General features: G+C 43.2%; 1 protein-coding gene across 1 annotated transcript in view; it reads right to left on the bottom strand.

Annotated features, from left to right (window-relative positions):
• Nucleotides 1-8,773: 8,773 nt before the first annotated feature.
• The window catches only part of dntt (deoxynucleotidyltransferase, terminal), a 45,056-nt gene continuing 36,346 nt past the window's right edge, over nt 8,774-17,483 (bottom strand). Inside the window, exons 9-11 of the mRNA XM_030071133.1 lie at nt 11,988-12,236; nt 11,132-11,215; nt 8,774-8,998 (exon numbers count right to left, since the gene is read on the bottom strand). Of these exons, the coding sequence (XP_029926993.1) occupies nt 8,774-8,998; nt 11,132-11,215; nt 11,988-12,236 (558 nt within the window). The remainder of the gene's footprint in view (nt 8,999-11,131; nt 11,216-11,987; nt 12,237-17,483) is intronic.

Raw genomic sequence — 17,483 nt, 5'->3', positions numbered from 1 at the left:
CCTACCCCGTGGGCAGAGAGTTTCTCACTAGTATAAACACACTGTACAAATTGCATTTACATCCGGCTGACTGCGGCGGAGATCTGCTCACTACTGGAGGTCTGGCACATCTCATCACATTCCCATCGCAACGCTTGCTGTGTGCATTTAAACCTCGCCTTCACATGCGTTTTTTGCTTATCTAGATAAGATATGCAGGTACAAATTGCGTTTTAACACCAGGTGTAAATGGGGTCAAGAAGACAGCTGTACCAGGCAAGGTCCCAGGAGTGTTTAACCGCTCCCTGCAACTAGTCTGCCTCGTCTTTGTACTAAACAGAACTGCATTCTTAGTCGACTTTTGAGGCTAAATATGGGTTAAAAGGAAAAGAGAGCACAATCCGGCAGTGGGTGCAAAATCAAATACACAGCACACACACACACACACACACACAGCTATAATGAAATAGACCATCCATAAACAGAGGAAGCCTAGAGGGAAGAAAAAAAAAAAAAAAACTTCAAATCAATTTTTGTTTCTGAAAATAGAACACCCAGTGTACCAATTACCAGTGTAATGTTCCTGGAATGCTCCACTTCCACAACAATAATAAACAGTGACGATGATTCAACTTCTAATCCACTTAGCGCGCTTAATGAAATGCTACATATCATTTACACCCATGTAAGACAAGGGGGAAAAAATCCCTCTGGCTCTTATTGCTTCACCAATGCACGGCACTTCACTATTGTGCCGTACAAAAATACTCAGAGGGCACGGGAGAATCGGGTGCGTGTGTTATTTTAGTACACTGACCCTTTGCACTCCCCGCTATTGGTTGCTTGAAATGTTGGCGTTGTACGGTGAGAATTTAAACGTCTTCTATTGCCGTACTTACTGTAAATAGCTCCGGGTTAAGAGTGTCAGCTAAAGACTTCAACAGAAATGGTAATGAAGTGGCACGTATCTGGGATCAAGCATGCGTTGTTTTATAATCAGAGGCAGAGTGGTGTCAGTCTGTAATTCTCACTTGTAGTGTGGAAAATTCTCAACGTTATCTCTTAACACTTCAAGAAAACACAGAACGCGTGTTGGTGCATCAGTGAGCATTCATGCATGTTTGTGTGTGTGTGTGTGTGTGTGGGACTGTGCGTGCGTATGTGTCTATGTGCTCCTTGTTTTTGCAGGTTTTGGCCCATTTACTGCAAATTCACCTATACTTTACGTTACCATCGACCATTTTCCAATGTATAATGTTCTAGGTGCTTGAAGGTGTTTTCCCATGGCAGCCATTCATTTCTGTTCATTTCAGTGAGGTACTAAAATCAGCCTAAAAATTTGCTGGAGATGAGTAATTCATTACACTGAACAGCTTGCCCAGGTTTATTTTTTGTCCAAGTTGCATTATCAGCGAGTGGTGTTTGAGTTTAATGTCCAAATGGACTCTAATAGTCTACAAATACGGTGTGTGTGTGTGTGTGTGTGTGTGTGTGTGTGTGTGTGTGTGTGTCTGTGTGTGTGTTCACATGATGTCCAGGATTTCTAAACCAGCTGCCAAACAACATTACAGACAACCCAGTATTGAAGAAAATGATAAGCAAATATGGACATCAACTGAACAAGAAGAACAGGGACTAAAATATTTACAAATCTAAAAAGTGGTGGTAAATGGTTGTCAGTAGTACTATAAAATGCATGCAATTTAGAAAATGTGCTAAAATATGCAAAAAAAATATAGCAACATGGTCCTTGAATCTTGCTTTCCCAGGTATTTCCTTTCTTTCATTTTCTTTGTGATCTTGCAAGTTGAAGCCCCCTTTTCCTCTTGTCATCACCAGTAAAAAAAGATGCCTCCGTGGCTGCCGCCGTTGCTGTTAATATGAATCAATTAATATGGGTTGAAAGCTAGCCACACACTTGCCACTGAATGAAACGGAGGCACTTTGACCTTGAAAAATATCACAACGCGCGCTACCCTCCTTTGTCAAACGGAGCCACACCAAGTCTATTCATCTAGCTGCCGTTAATTAAAATTCATAAGAACAGACGTGGCACCAAGGTCGAGAAGAAACGTTTGCAAATGCGAACGGTAAGTGAACAACCGCCCCCGCCTCCACTCATCATTCCATTTATAAACGCGACAGAAAGTTTCCCAGCCCTACCAGCCCGCCACCGGGATGCTAGAGGACAGAGACCCCACCCTCCTCGGCTCACTTGTCTGTCACAATCTACACTCAGGTGTGTGTGTGTGCACGTGCATACAAGTGAGTGTGCAGTGTGTTGACACCCTGAGGGTCCCTGTGCCACCATCCGCTAAATTAAACCTCTCCTCCCCTTCCTCTCCTCGCCGAGAAGGGCTCTTTGGCCAGGCGGCTCCCGTCCTCACCGCAAACACGGCGCCTCGCCACGCCAGCCAGGGAGCGCTCAGAGACACCGCTCCCCAAAGCCCAGTGCAATTGCCCTGTTATTGTCCACTCATCCGCTGCCCAGAGGCTGGGGGGAGGAGGGGCGGGGGAGGAAGTGGGGGGACCGAAAGAAAGAGCTGTGAGCGCTCTCCATCCACGGTGTTGTAATTTGACAACGAGCTTCGCATTAAATTCTGCTTTTTTTTTTTTTTTTTTTTTTTTTTTTTTTTTTACCTTGGTGGATAAGCACAAAGGCAGGAGCCGGTGTACATCATGGACAACAGAGGACCGTCTCCGCTCTGTCATCACTTACAGTGTAATTGCTTTATGTTTGACAAGGAACAACTGAGGGACTGAGCAATCAGCGGAATAATGTTCATCCAGTAATGTGTGTTTTTTTTTTTTTTTTTTTCAAGATGTCAGTATTGTGCTCCTTTAATGTACCGTGACACAAGTTTGTGTACAGTGTGTGTCACAGCTCCTTTTTGCCCAGGGAAAAAAAAAAACAAACAAACAAACAAACAAAAAAAAAAAAAAAAAACAAAAAAAAAAAAACACCAGACTTTTACATTGGTAGTACCACTTAAATCAACTAAGGATCTTAATTTGAAATTTCTGAGGATGTAGCATTATAAAGAATAAAAGCATTAATTAATACTTTCTTCAAAGTGAAATTAATTTCAGCCTGGCTGCATTATTATGATCACTGTGGGATGTCATATTTTACCCACCTTGTTATCATTTTATTTTATTTTATTTGGGTTTATTTTATGTGGGTATATGTATAGGTTATCTGTTTATTTATTTATTTATTTATTTTACTACTAAAAAGCATTAATTAATTCTTTCTTCAAAATGAAATTAATTTTAGTGACTGCTTGCATTATTTTGATCACTGACAAGACGTCATATTTTACCCACCTTGTTATTTTATTTTGTGGATTTATTTTATGTTATTCGTTAATTAATTGTATAACGACACTACTGCTCCAAAATCTAAATACATTCTTTGTGGACTAAAATGTAATCAGCAAAATGTACAACTGTTTGAATACACTCAGACGCCTACCAATTTTTAATTTTTGTTTTTAATAGTCTAGTAGTTTTTTTTTTTAGTTATTTAATTCAAAGATAGAGCTGTGTAGTTGTTTATCACATCGTATGCAATCAGGGGCGGCGTATATGGGGGAAAAGTTAGGGCAATTCCAAGGGCCCTTGCCTGACAGGGTCCCAAAAAAATAGGTAAAAACTAATATAAAATCATTAAACCATCATCGAGTAAATATATATGTATTTTTTTTCATGGGGCCAAAAGTTCATGGCGTCGCCCCTGTATGCAATTAATAACTGATATCACATATACGCTAAAGCCCATGCTTTCTAATTTCACAAATGTTAGTAATTGCCAGGCTGAGGTCCACCTTGCAGTGGCGTGTAGAGTCATGAGAGTGTCAGGTGGGTGAATATAAATGTTGCTTAGGTAGGAGGCGAATATGAATGGCCCTCTCATATCAGTAACTGTGCTCCAGGACCAAAGCCAGGACATCCATGCTCACAGCCTTTTGACCACAACCTCATTAATCACACTCCTACACATGACATAGAGTAATTACCCCTGGAGAGAGGGACACATACTGATACACACACACACACACACACACACACACACATGCAGCGTGTAACATACTGTATGTACACGGTATGTAAAGGCATGCATATGACGCGAGAACACACACGTCCAGGTGTGAACTGCATTTACATGAACATATTTATATCAGGTGGGCTTTTGTCTGCTCCCTGAGCTGCACCACTGGGTGTTCACACACACATACACACCGAGTGAATTTCAAGGGTAGATCCTTTCGCACATACTATAGAGGGGTGTGTTTTGCGAGGTGTTGGGCAGGTCATGGATCCCTCCTGCCTGGGGAGGGAGTCAGTCTGTCTGGGCATGATGAAATCCTCCACCTGTCCTCATTCATCAAGCCCACCACACATATTAATTATCACAAACCTTCAGACTTACAGCAGAGGACACACACACACAGGCTCAACCCCCTCTCTCTCGGTCCACTCGCCCAACACACACCGCTCTCTCTCTTTCTGTCTCAAAACGCTGAACAATAAACCCCCCTCCATCTGGACTCTGAAGCCTAAACTCCAGTTTAAATTCAGCTGTAGCAGCAAGATAATGATGATGACACTAAATTGACATACTGGACGTGCATGTTGCAGGAAGACCCGCCCCTACTGTGCTTCTGGTCGGCTAAAACTAACACTAAACCAACACACTGCAAAAACGCAAAATCTTACCAAGATTATTTGTCTTATTTCAAGTCAAAAATGTCTTATTTCTACTCAAAATATCTCATTACACTTAAAATAAGACATGATCACCTCAGAAGTAAATTGTTTTTAGACAATTTTCACTTGTTTCAAGTGAAAATTCAGTTGAAACAAGTGAATATTTGCTTGTTTCATTGGCAAAATTTGCCAGTGGAAAAAGTGAAAATTCACTTGAAATAAGTGAAAATTAGCTAGAAACAAGAAACAAATTTTGCCAATGAAACAAGCAAATTTTCACTTGTTTCAAGCAAAAAAAAAAAAAAAAAAAAAAATGACACTTAAAATAATGTCTTATTTTAAGTGTAATGAGATATTTTGACTAGTAATAAGACATTTTTGACTTGAAATAAGACAAACAATCTTGGTAAGATTTTGAGTTTTTGCAGTGCACTAACCCTCACCTTAACCGAAAGCAACGACTACCAGCTAATCAGAGGTTGGTGTGGCCGGTTTGCACGTCCAGTATGTCAATTTAGTCTCTCCTGTGGCGTCACAAGTCAACAGCGTGTTTTTAGAGGAAGAGGAAGCGTAGATGTCATTTATTGTAAGAAGCGGAGGGCTATGAGTTTGTTTTCTGTGGTCCAATAAAGGGAATTCTGTCTGTATTGTATTTTTATGTTTGGTGTGTTTAACTGCACAATTAGGCTCCAAGTGAACCAGGCTTGGCCAAAAAATAAATAACTTAATTTAAAAAAAAAAAAAAAATGAGTAAGACTCACAGGTAGCTTGATTTGGTAACCTGTCATCATACGCTGCAGAAAATATCCATCTTTACAAGTTAATTCGTCAAATATTCAGTCTTAAAATTTTGTTTTTCTTAAGAGAAATTAAAAAATCTTCCAGTGGGACGAGAGAACTCCACTTGTGTCCAAGGCTAATCAACTTTTTTCCAGAATTTTTTTGAATCAAGATCCAGATTAACTCCCGTGACAAATTAAACTGTACTGAAAAACAAATGGGATTATCACATCCCTCTGTTGTTTTACAAAAAAAAACAAGATTTTAAGACCGAATTTAAGACTAAATGGCTTGCTTAGATGGAGTTGTTTTTTTGTTTTGTTTTGTTTTTTTTTTGCTGAGGCCCAGTTTAGATAAGTAGGGATGAGTCAAAAGAAATTGTATGTGAGTCTGTGTAACTTTAGCTAAGCATGATGATACTTGAGTATTTTTGCGCTTTCCTTCAAGCGGTTGGGAGACAGGTGCTCCTCATCTCATATACTGAGTCATTTCGTCTCATCTGGCCTTTGATTCATTTTGTTATTCTGGGCTTTCTAAGCATGACTAACAGCTGAGCAGCAGACGTCAGCACCTCTCTGCTCATAGCCATCAAACCTTTGTTGTTTTGTGGTCATTTGCTGCCGTCGGTTGAGAAAAAAGACTGAAACTCTTGGCATTGTTCTCACCTGGCCGCACCAGCCGAGCTGAAGGCGTTATCTGTCAGAAGGTCAAATAATCTGCTTCAGAGATGCCTGGTGTTAACGAGCCCTAAGTCATCGCGCCTGTACGTGACAGTAGGAACTCACAGTGATGGTGAAAGTAGTGATTCCCCCTGAGCCTGTCCTTAATTGGGAGGAGATCATTAGCTTGAGTTTAGCCCTCTAATCTTTTTTTAAGCATTTTATAATAAGACAGAGACCAGCTTGTATCCGTCGAGAGCCACTTTGAAGCCCACATGACAAGATTAAAGTCCTCTAAATGACCGCCTTTGGTCCTCAGTTGAGATGTCTCCCCTCTAATCAGACACCGCTGTCCTCATCGCTCCACTGTTTCTCGGACACCAGTCAGACGAGGAGCGCTGACTCTCTCGAAAACGGCCGGCCAATTAGAACAGCCGCGGAAAGATGAAAGTGTCATTATCGAGCCATCCTCAGCCATACGTCGGGCCAATTAATGAAGGGCCCGGCAGTGAGTCTGGACAAAAGGGACCACTCCTCCTTCCTGCCCAAAGCAAAGCGAGAGCGAACAGAGGGAACAGTCAGCGTTGTGTGAAGGCAGTGGCGGCGCACAGACACTGGGACAGTTAATTGATCTTCATTACGTTAATTATGGCTGTGATGTGGACCGGGGAATGAAAAACGGGTCACACTGTTGAGTGATTCTGTCTGAATGTACCCTGTTAAGCTATCTACCGACCTTGAAACTAGCCTGGAAAGTAATGGCACTGCTAAAGTGAGTGAGTGTGTGCGCAACTGTGTGTGTGTGTGTGGTCATAAATAGCTTGCTCAAAGGCGGGTTTCACAACACAGTTAAAGCTGGAACTGGCCGATGGTTATCTACTGTAAATTACCTCATGCTGGATAGTTATTGTGGTGGCTGTATGTAATGGAATATCTTCCTCCTTATTTCCTCATTCATAATGTGTTACGGATAAGAATCTATTCTCTTTTTGTTCATTCTCTTTATGGTATTTGGCAAACCTTACTACTTCATCAAACTCTGGCAAACATGCAGGGCTTCTGTTGAAATGTGTTTTGTGTATGTTTCAGCAATCTCAATCTTAATAAGACATTTAGGCTCACATGGAAACCATTTATTTGCCTTTCTTGACCTTCTGTCAACACAAAAATGGTGTTTTAGGTCACTGCTAATGTAATGTTTAGAAAACTTTCTCCAGAGTGACCCTATGCTCTGAGCAGAGACATTGAGCTCACATAGCTGCAATAACTTTCTCCACTATTTTGACAATTTGTACTCATTTGTAAGAAGCTTTATATCATCAGCTGCCCATACAAACAAGTTCTTTGGTGATTTGATTTGATTTGATTTTCTGCAAAATCCTGGATATGAATTGGAAGTTATTAACCATGTACTTGCATTAACTCAGAAAAGACCACGTGGACATGAACCTCATCTCATATTCAATGTCAAAATCTTGTTTATCTTGAAACAAGTGAAAAAATCTGCCAGTGGGAAGAGATGATCCTACCTCTTACCGCAGTTTCATGTGCTTCAGGAATTTGTCAGGGACCAAGTATAAATACACTATATGGACAAAAGTATTGGACCACCTACACATTACACCTACAGGAGCCTTTATGACATCCGATTCTAAAACCAGAGGCATTAATATGGAGTTGGTCCCTCTTTGCAGCGAGAACAGCTTCCACTCTTCTGGGAAGGTTTTCTACCAGATTTTGGAGTGTGTCTGTGGGAGTTTTTGTCCATTCATCCAGAAAAGCATTTGTGAGATCAGATACTGATGTTGGAGCAGAGGGCCCGGCTCACAATCTCTGTTCTAGTTCATCCCAAAGGTGTTGGATGGGGTTGAGGTCGGGGCTCTGTGCGGGCCGCTCAAGTTCTTCCACACCAAACTCAGCCAGCCATGCCTTTATGGAGCTGCTCTGTGCACTGGAGCTCAGTCATGCTGGAACAGAAAAGGGCCTTTCCCAAACTGGTCCCACAAAGCTGGAGAATTGTCCAAAATGTCTCGGTGAGCTGAAGCATTAAGATTTCCCTTCACCGGAACTGAGGGGCCGCGGCCGACCCCAGAAAAACAAGCCCAGCACTAAGCTATGGGTTTGTAATAATCCCACTTTCAGCTGATGGTGGAATATCTAGGAGGGAAGAAACTTCACCAGCTGACTTGTTGCACCGGTGGCATCCTATTACATGACTATTACAGCACCACGCTGGAGTTCAGTGAGCTCTTTAGAATGAGCCATTATGTCACAAATGTTTGTAAAGGCGGACTGCATGGCTAGCTGCTGGATTTTATCCACCTGTGGCAATGAGACTGAATGAAACACCTGGATTCACTGATTTACGGGTGTGTCCTAATACTTTTGTCCATTTGGTGTATGTTAAAACAAGGCAGAATGAGGCTCACTGGTGTCAAGAAAATGACACTTTATTCAAGAAATGTATGGAAATACACTGATTAGCAATAGGAACAAGTATTATCTCATCCAACTGGCAGATTTTTTTTCACTCGGTGAAAAACAGGATTTACCAGAACATGGGACCAAATGACTTGTTAAGATTGATATTTTTTGCAGCGAGCGCGGTTTCCCCTGTCCACACCAGTGCACGGATGGCTGCACTGTCAGCAAGCGTGGCTCTGCCCTTGTATTTGAATAAACACCATCTGAGTTGGCTGGTTGTGTATAATATCTGTCAGGAAGCTGCCACCCAGTGATCCCGGGACTTTGACCTCCGTCCCAAGGGAGAGTGAGCCGGGGATATTGCGGTGACAGGGTGTCTCCCCTGTCGATCTGTGCGGTGATGTGCCTAACACCCTTGTCCCGCTCTCCTCACGACTCGGAAGGCCCTGCGCATGGAAATGAGATCGGATGCCTTACAGGATGCGATGAATGGTCGCAGGGATAAGATAAACACGGACTTGGACGCCGCCTGTCACAGAGATTGATGGTTCCCTGAAACTTCTGTCGGTTTGTCAGTACTATAAACTTCTTCTGCGCTGAATAATTGAATCCCTCAGACAAAGAGCCGTGTCATTCTTTTTAAAGTTTACGCCGAGGCAATTGGGTTTTCAAAGTAGTGATGTTTCCATATCTCACTTTTTAAAGACTGTAAGTCAGAGGGTTGTGCATGTTCAGCGTTTGAGAGAGATTGTGCACTTTTAGGTGATGTACAGCATTAAAACTTCTAATGGCTGCGATTGACAATAAAAACTGCAAGTAGCTTGTCTGTTTTTTCTTTTGTCTACAGCTATATGTAAAAAAAAAAAAAAAAAAAAAAAAAAAAAAGCAAATCATCAGACAGAATAGTCAAACATCATTTTTTGGCCAATATGTCGCTCCTCCCATGGAGAATCAGAAAATTAGGGCTGTCAATCAACTTAGCTTCAGTGTCTGGTCCTATAGAAGAGCATGTCAAACTTAATGTCAGAGCTGATTTTAACATCTGCAGCATGGTTAAGAGAAACCATGTGTCATGATTGATGTATTTTTTTTTTTTAAGTTACTATTAATGACAGCTCATCAAAACGGAAGGCTTAGTATTGTCTAACACTATAAACACTAAAGCGCTTCAGCTGCCAATATGTCACGTCTAGATGAACATACACCCACCCATTATCCTCGCTGAAGACAGGCCAATAATATTCATTATTCAAACAAAGGCAAGGTGTTGCTAAACAAAACCTGATTAAATCCTACAGTGTGGACGGGAAAAAAAAGAGTTAATTGGCTATTAAATCTAATGTGATATGCCATAAGTTGATTTTCACTACTTTATTGTATGCCTTTAGTGTAGGGAAAAGCGTAGATGCAATTTATTTCATTTTGGAAATGTATAAATGAACCCGGCGCTTCCCAACACAATTAAGTTCACTTTAACACGCCTCTGCCTTCATATACTGAAACGGTTAGATGGATTTTATTCACTCAGCTTGCTCCGGTGCACTCTTGTACAGATTGTGCATGTGCTTGTGTGCGTGTGTGTGTGTGTGTGTGTGTTCATGTGTGTGTGTGTGTGCACTGCTTTAGCCTGCCATCCCTGCCCACCTCTCTCACTAAGCAGCTGCTATAATTAAAAATGTTGTTCTCGCACTAGTATCTGGTTTCTGCTCACTCAGAGCGGAAACACATATTGCATGGAATAATTTGAGATAATTTGTCTACGTTTTCCCTGCTGGGGCATTCTGACATGCCGGCCCATAATCCCTCCAATAACCTTTGAGGGCCAGGGCTTGGCGGTAATTCACCATCCAGATTCATAAGCACAGACTCCGGAGGCTAGACTTTGTAGCAAATCCCACCTGATAGCACGCTCTGTACAAAAACACCGATCAGATTGCCTTTGCCCTCACTCACTACTCTCTCACTCTCTCCCTGTCTCTCTTTGTCAATATCTCTCTGTCTTTCTGACTTTCTCTCTCTCTCTCTCTCTCTCTCTCTCTCTCTCTCCACCTCTATCCCTGCTTGGAAACGGTGTTGTTTCAAAGATGAACTGAAGAGGAACTTATCATTTTAGGAGGCTCAGTGGCAGTGACTCAAGATAAACTGGGGCTTATTATCTTATATATTTTAGGTGTAAATTATTTATTTAGTGGAAGAGGTGGTCACAGGCAGGCACTTGTCATCATTTCCGCCAAGTTTGAACTGTGAGTGAACGGCTGACTAGCAGAATGCAACCGTGGAAGCAAAATGCACGCTGGCTTATTCAGTCCACCGCTTAAAGCTGCACGGGCCAATATTTTATGTAAAAAATACACCCACTGCACCGGCAAAGAGGGGCCACAGCAGAGCCAAATGGCCTCTATCCCACACTACCAACCTGGCTCCAAAAAAAAGCAGGATCTATCACAAAAGCTCAATGAAGAGATTTATAGTTATGGCGTTTTATCGTCAAGGTAAAGCTTTTGTTACCTTTTGTTTTGCCAAATGCAGGAGTGAGGAATCAGTTCTGTTTGCTGTGTATCTAATGATGCATTGACTACCTTGGTTAAGTCGTACAGGGCATGGTTGTCCAGAAGCATCTTCCTCTCCAGTCGAGCAAACCTCCTCAGGTCTCTCTCAAACTGCTGTGGAAGAGCAGAATCAATAGTCTGAAGCCAAATATCTGTTTACTTGTCTGTTTTCATGGCATTGAAAGGAAATAGTGACTCTTTTATTGCATTCCATCTTCTTGGATTCACATTATTCCCATGTCATAAGCCGCAGAGGTTTTTTGATATCAGATATTACTGATATTTTTAGAAGTTATTGTACACCTGTACAGTATATTACTCCATGTAGGTTGTTAATATTGATTTTCATGGTAGATACTGCAGGTGGTGAATTGTGCCTGTCTAAGCTGCCGACTTCAGTGAAATATTACTCAAGTTTGAAAAGCAGAACCAGGCGAGAAAACAATTCAAGTTCACAAAGAGGCACTCGTAAAAATTTTAACAACTGTCAAAACAACATTAACCGGTTATCATGTTTGCTGTGATCTGAGCTTGGAAATAATTTGATGGGCCATTTTTAGTCAAAGACTCTCCATTTTTCATCATATCGACACAGCTTGAATTTTTTTTTTTTTTTTTTTTTTTACTGGAGAGAAAATGTACTTTTACACTGTACTTGTCAGTTTTGTTATGATTACTGTGCCCAATTTGCTATAATCCCATTTTTGTGCTTTTTATGGTTTTTCTTTCTCATTTCCTATTATTGTTTTGATACTGCAATGACCCAAGTTACCCATGGCGATCGTTCAAGTGTTCTCTTATCGAACCAAAAGAATCTACTTAATTAAGTAACTACAGTAATTTTAATTAGTTTCTCTCTACTTCTGGTGTACATAATTGCCCATACCCTCGAGCCGCTCCAGCCCAGGAGAGCGAAGGCATAGTGGTCTATAGGTGGCGACACCAAGTCCACGCGCACCGCCCTCCAGCTCCTGCTGTCCCCCTCGACCCTCTGGAGATCCCCCTCCACCTGTCCGGCCTCCAGCCTCAGGATCAGGAAGCACTTTGCGAAGTGATCCATGGCCTCAAACCTGCGGCACGGCAGCTGGTCCATATCCAAGGTAGAGGCTTGGTAGTCACAGTACAGCAGAATGCTCTGTTGGAGGGAGAAAAGAGAATATCAACTTCTGAGAATAGCGATAAAAGCAAGAGGGTATTTAGAAAACAAACTGCCTCTGAAATGAATAAATCAAGCAGATCTTGTAGTACTACCGGCCAGCCAAAGCACCAGCTCTCTCTGGGTGTTAGAAACGCCCCCAAAGCATCCTGTGCTGCAGCTCTTTAGGTGGGAGATGCTCACTAGAGAATAAACTGCACTCGAAAAACCCTCACAGATGCGTTCCCTAGACTCAAGGCAATGATATACAGTTGTAGGAGAAGTGAAAAATCTCCCTTTTGAAGCTGCACAACACAACTTTGCATGTGGCAGCAAATGGCAGCGAAGATTCACAGCAATCTTGTGACAAGATGTTAATACGCAGCACACAACACTCTCATGTATACCAGAACAGCCAGTCTGCTATCACTTTATATCAGTTTATACCAAAAGAACAAGAGAGATGAAAGATGTAATGTTAATGAGATTACTTTTCACTCTTAAGTTTTAATTTGTCACTTCTTGTGGGCAGAAATGACTTCCTTCCGGTGTTTATACCTGATTGAGTGTAATGTGGGCAAATAGCATGAAGCTGTGGCATCTTGTAGGTTGTCTTTTCAGCCTAAGTGTGACTTCGGCTGAAAAGACACTTCTATTTTTATCTAAAAATGTCGTCCACTGCAGCTTTAAGTAACATTTTTTCACCTTCACCTTGAACTACATTATTCTCACCCTCCAGATTCCTCCGTCTATATGAAGCAAGTTCTTTAGCTCTTTGGGACTCTGGGGAACAGGAGAGGCGTTACAAAGGTAAGTAAAAGGTTTAGGCCTTGCTTGTCTCTGCAGCAAAGCCAGATAGAGAGATTTTTTTTTAGGAAAGTCAGGTGGTCATTTACTTCAAGCAGTGAAAACAAACAAAACCCCCCCCAAAAAAAGATCTGGGAAGACCTTGTTCAAAAAAGGAAGAAAAGTTGTGGCAAAAGTCTGCTTTAAAAAATGCATTACAAAAGGTGTTTGCACCTACCTGGAGGTGTGCAAAAGCCTGTGCACAGTCAAATAAATGAATCAAAAGGTCTAGCACACGGCCCTCACTTGCAGGAATTTTTTTTACTGAAAATTCAACACGATGATGTGCTCCTACAACCTTCATCAAATATCTCATTGATGGAAATGTGGCTACATTTCAATAAAATTTGCCGCGAGTGAGAGCGGTGAATGGGATCTTTTCATCCACTGAACAGTCTTTGACTTACCACTTGTTTTTTTGACACAATCAACTTTCTTTCTTTTTTTTTTTTTTTAATTGCTTTTGAAGCGTCGGTTGTTATGTTCGGGAGGTTGAAGACAAGGTCGCATGCTGGTCTTTATCACTGTTTTCTGTGTGCTTTGATTCTGAAGTGCTATTCCTGTGATCGGGACACCTCGTTTTATGATACTTGCATGGCGTGCCGTGACAGCTCTGAATGTCTCTTCGAGTCGCGGTGTTGGTTGCCGCGGTCGTGACTCAGAGCAGAGGCGGCCACAGGGATATAAATGTTTGAGAGAGGACATGGACCACGGTGTGAACATCTGCTCAGACTTGTCATCAGTTTAATTTGAGCCCAGAGTGGTGAGAGAGGGCTGGGAGAGTCTAAGATTCAACAGGGAGACGAGCCTCCATTCAGCCGGAGAGGGACGCTGACCCCCATTCGCTGGTAAATGGTTCCACTCCGTAGACGTAATGGAAATCTCTGCCAAGTAAGATGTCAGCGCGTTGAAGAGAGAGAGGAGGAGAGAGGGGGCACTGATGAGAAACAAAGCTAAAAGTGTAGAACGAAGTGAGATGGAGAGACTGGAAGAGAGTTAGAGAATACAGTTTAACCAGCAGGAGAAAGTCAGAAATAGGAGGAGTAGGTAGTAGAGAGGACTTAAAAGAAAAGGAGTGAAAGAGAGAGAGAAAGAGGGAGAGAGAGAGAGAGAGAGGGAGTGCACGAATTGATTTCCTGTGGGCTTCGGCCTTGCTGATTATGCTTCACCCTGGATCCAGGAGTGCTAAGGCGATTAACATTACAAATTGTCAATTTAATTCCAGCACCTAGCGTAATTGTTGGGATACTGCACTCCTCTCACTGGCCATAAATCTGCCGCTCTCTCCTTAAAGAGCAATAATTGGGGAAGGAAGTGCAGCAACCAACCACTCATCCTGTCCAGCCACTGACTGAGGTTAATCACAAAACATTAAACACCTTGTCAGCATAGGCAGAATGGCCCGTGCTAAACAGTCTTTTCTGACCGTCTTTCGGCACACCGCCACTTATCAGAAGAGGACAGCGCTTCCCAGAGGGCACTGAGTGAGGAGGCGGAGATGGAGTCATTAAATGACAGCGGAGGGCTTGACTGACATGCCGGCACCAGATCGCAGAGAAACGGCGCGATCTCCTCTAATGATCTTCGGGGGTTGACGGGTTAGTCGCCCGCACAGAGCCCAAAAATCCCCGATGTCACCCCCTCGCTTCACCTTTGGACCTCCCTGTATCTGCAATTACAGATAACCATTCAACTTCCAGTAGCAGGCAGGGAGAGGGATTCGTACAGTTCCCCTTTACGTTCAGTAATAGCTTAGCTAAAGGCAGTGACAGCTCCCACTTAGATAATGAGGCCAGAATGACAGCATAAAAGGACTTAAACACTGACTAATCTGAAATTAAAATCCCCCCGAGCCACACTTGAGACAAGTTGTGGAAGAATGTCTGCAGCCCATCTCGTACATAAGGCCATAAATGTAGGTCACTTATTATTCTGTCAGATATTTTGGTCCCTCCTGGCGCTACACTTCCTTTAGCCTTGAATCGTATTGATGCCTTAAGAGAAAAGTATTAATGAGTTATGGTGACAGTCGCACAGACCATTAAGTGCCTGAATGCGGATGCCCTTCATCGGATGAGGCTTGTTGCCCACCTCTCTGCATACAGTACGGCTGGGTTTTTCTCTCGCTCTCGCTCTTACTCTCTCTCTCTGACACACATACACTCACAAATCCACCATAAAAACAGGATGTCATGAAGTTCCCGTCTCAGCGGCGCCGGGGGCTGTTTAGCCCAATAGCGCTCTGTAATCATCTCCCACGCAGCAGGTAATGTCAGCGAGCATCTGAGAGTAAGCTTATTCCACCAGAACTGTTTACAGAGGGAATTACAGAGGAGGACAGCGGGAAGATAATCTTTCCCCCAAAGCTTTGCCTCTGAGTGGCAAAAAGAGGAAGAAAAAAAAAAGGGGGGGAAAACACAGAGTCAAGTGAACAAGACTTTTGAAATTGTGATCAAAACCGCAGCGTTTTTGTGATTATTTAGCCGTTTATTTATTTTTTAATTTTTTTGGAGAGAGCATGATGAGCGGTTTCTGCAGCCAGCCAGCCACCAACACCGCCCCCCCCACCCTCCCAGCACCCAGAGGACAGGCATGACGTCGTCAGGGACGCAAGGTGCTGTGATCTAATGTCACTTTCCTCTCTCCTTCCGATTCACAGACAGGCTTCAAACGCTGCCTTCCAGGCGCAGATTAGCGTATGTTAGCGAGGCGTGTTTGAACCGCGCTTTGACTTTGATTCAGAGCTTTGCCGGAACAAACGAGACTGATTGGTGAAATTAAAGTGCGGCGTTTTAAAGCGTGCGTGCGTGCGTGTGTGCGTGTGTGTGTGTCCTCTCAACTTCAGCGAGAGCAATCGTCGCTGTTCGGATTTTATTTGGATTTCAAAGTGACTAAGACTCCGACTGGAAAAATAACCCACAACAGCTGACTCTTGCTGAAGCGCCGATTCGACCAGAGGGGGAAGCTCTCAGATCTCGGACCATATTGGCTCTGACCAGAAAAAAAGGACGATAAAGCTGAGCTGAATAGAATCATAATGGTGGCGATACATATAGGGCTCTGTCTTCAGAAAATAGCACTCATGCTGTATTCAGAGGCATAAGATAGATAGATAAGATGAAACATGGCTCCCTCTGTGTCTCCGTTGCTATTACCAGGGCCAAGCTGAATTTCATCTGTCTGCCATAGAAGCTGGTGGCTGACCTTGCCTCTGCCCCCGAGTTATGCTTTCAGAATCAGCAGGAGGAAAAAAAAAATGATGAACCCGTTTTTACAAGGACGTTTCTAGATAGATGTATTTTTAACTCCCCGCAGGCTGAAGGGGGGTGCTGAGGGGAGTGGGTGGAGGAGGTGGAGGGACTGCCCATGATATTAGGCCTGAGTGAAGACACGTGGGCCCCCAGGGGCTCGATTGCAGATGACAAGGTTACACGACTTAGAGTCAACCTCTGCTACCTCCACTTAATCACTGTCTCTTGTGCCCCCGTCCCCGCAGACCGGTCCCTTTCCGTCTCTGCTCCACCCGGCGTTCGAAAGGGAGCCTGTGGTTGTAACACACCGTCCCGCTTAGGTCCCTAAAACCCCTTTTATGCCTGCCCTACCCCTTTCCCCATTCGCCTACCTCATTACCTCACAGTCATTGTACCCTCCTGATCCCCAGCAGCCTCGCCCCCTCCCGACATGCACACACACACACACACGCACACACACACACACATTCACACTCACACCTTCACCCCGTTCCCTTTACCTATAGTGAACAGGAGTGGCTGTAAGTGGTGAGTGTTCCATGATAACACGGGAGGTAATTATCGTCAGGATGGACCTCTGAAGGAGAGGAGGCAGTGTGTGGAGGTGGAGATGGAGGGAGGACAGAGGATGGAGGGATTTATTTTTAAACCCGGCGATGACAAAGAGAAGCCTGCAGCTAGACTAGACACAGCGGCCCTGCTCTTCATCAAACACTTGTCTCCTCTTATGACCCTCTCCAACTGGACATTTATCTAAGGAAGAAGATAGTGTTGCCAGAGGAAAGACCTTCCCCATGCCCCTCCATTATTTATTTGCAGAATGATATGTATGTGCCGTTATGACTTATATCCGTGGCCTGCTGCCCATTCGCACTGGCCCTCGATGTAACGTCCGGTGCATGTAATGTCCGACTCTGCTCATGCTGTTTCGTACCGGCATGTACCGTGGAGCAATATTAAAGGTCAGCATGTTGCAAATTTGAGTTTCAGCTCATCAAACATTTCTCAGAGGCAGAGCTGCCCTGGAGGAAGATATAATCTAACTGGCAGAGAACAGGTGGAACAAAGAACTTGCTTTTTTTTCTGGCTAACATTAAACTTAGCTCCAATAAAATAGGCAAGGTGGTTCAGTCAGTGAAAAGGTGGGAAA

Source organism: Myripristis murdjan, chromosome 15 (assembly GCF_902150065.1).
Source record: "Myripristis murdjan chromosome 15, fMyrMur1.1, whole genome shotgun sequence".
Lineage (NCBI taxonomy): Eukaryota > Metazoa > Chordata > Actinopteri > Holocentriformes > Holocentridae > Myripristis > Myripristis murdjan.
Note: the sequence above shows the minus strand (reverse complement) of the source record. Positions and strands in the feature narration are given on the sequence as shown.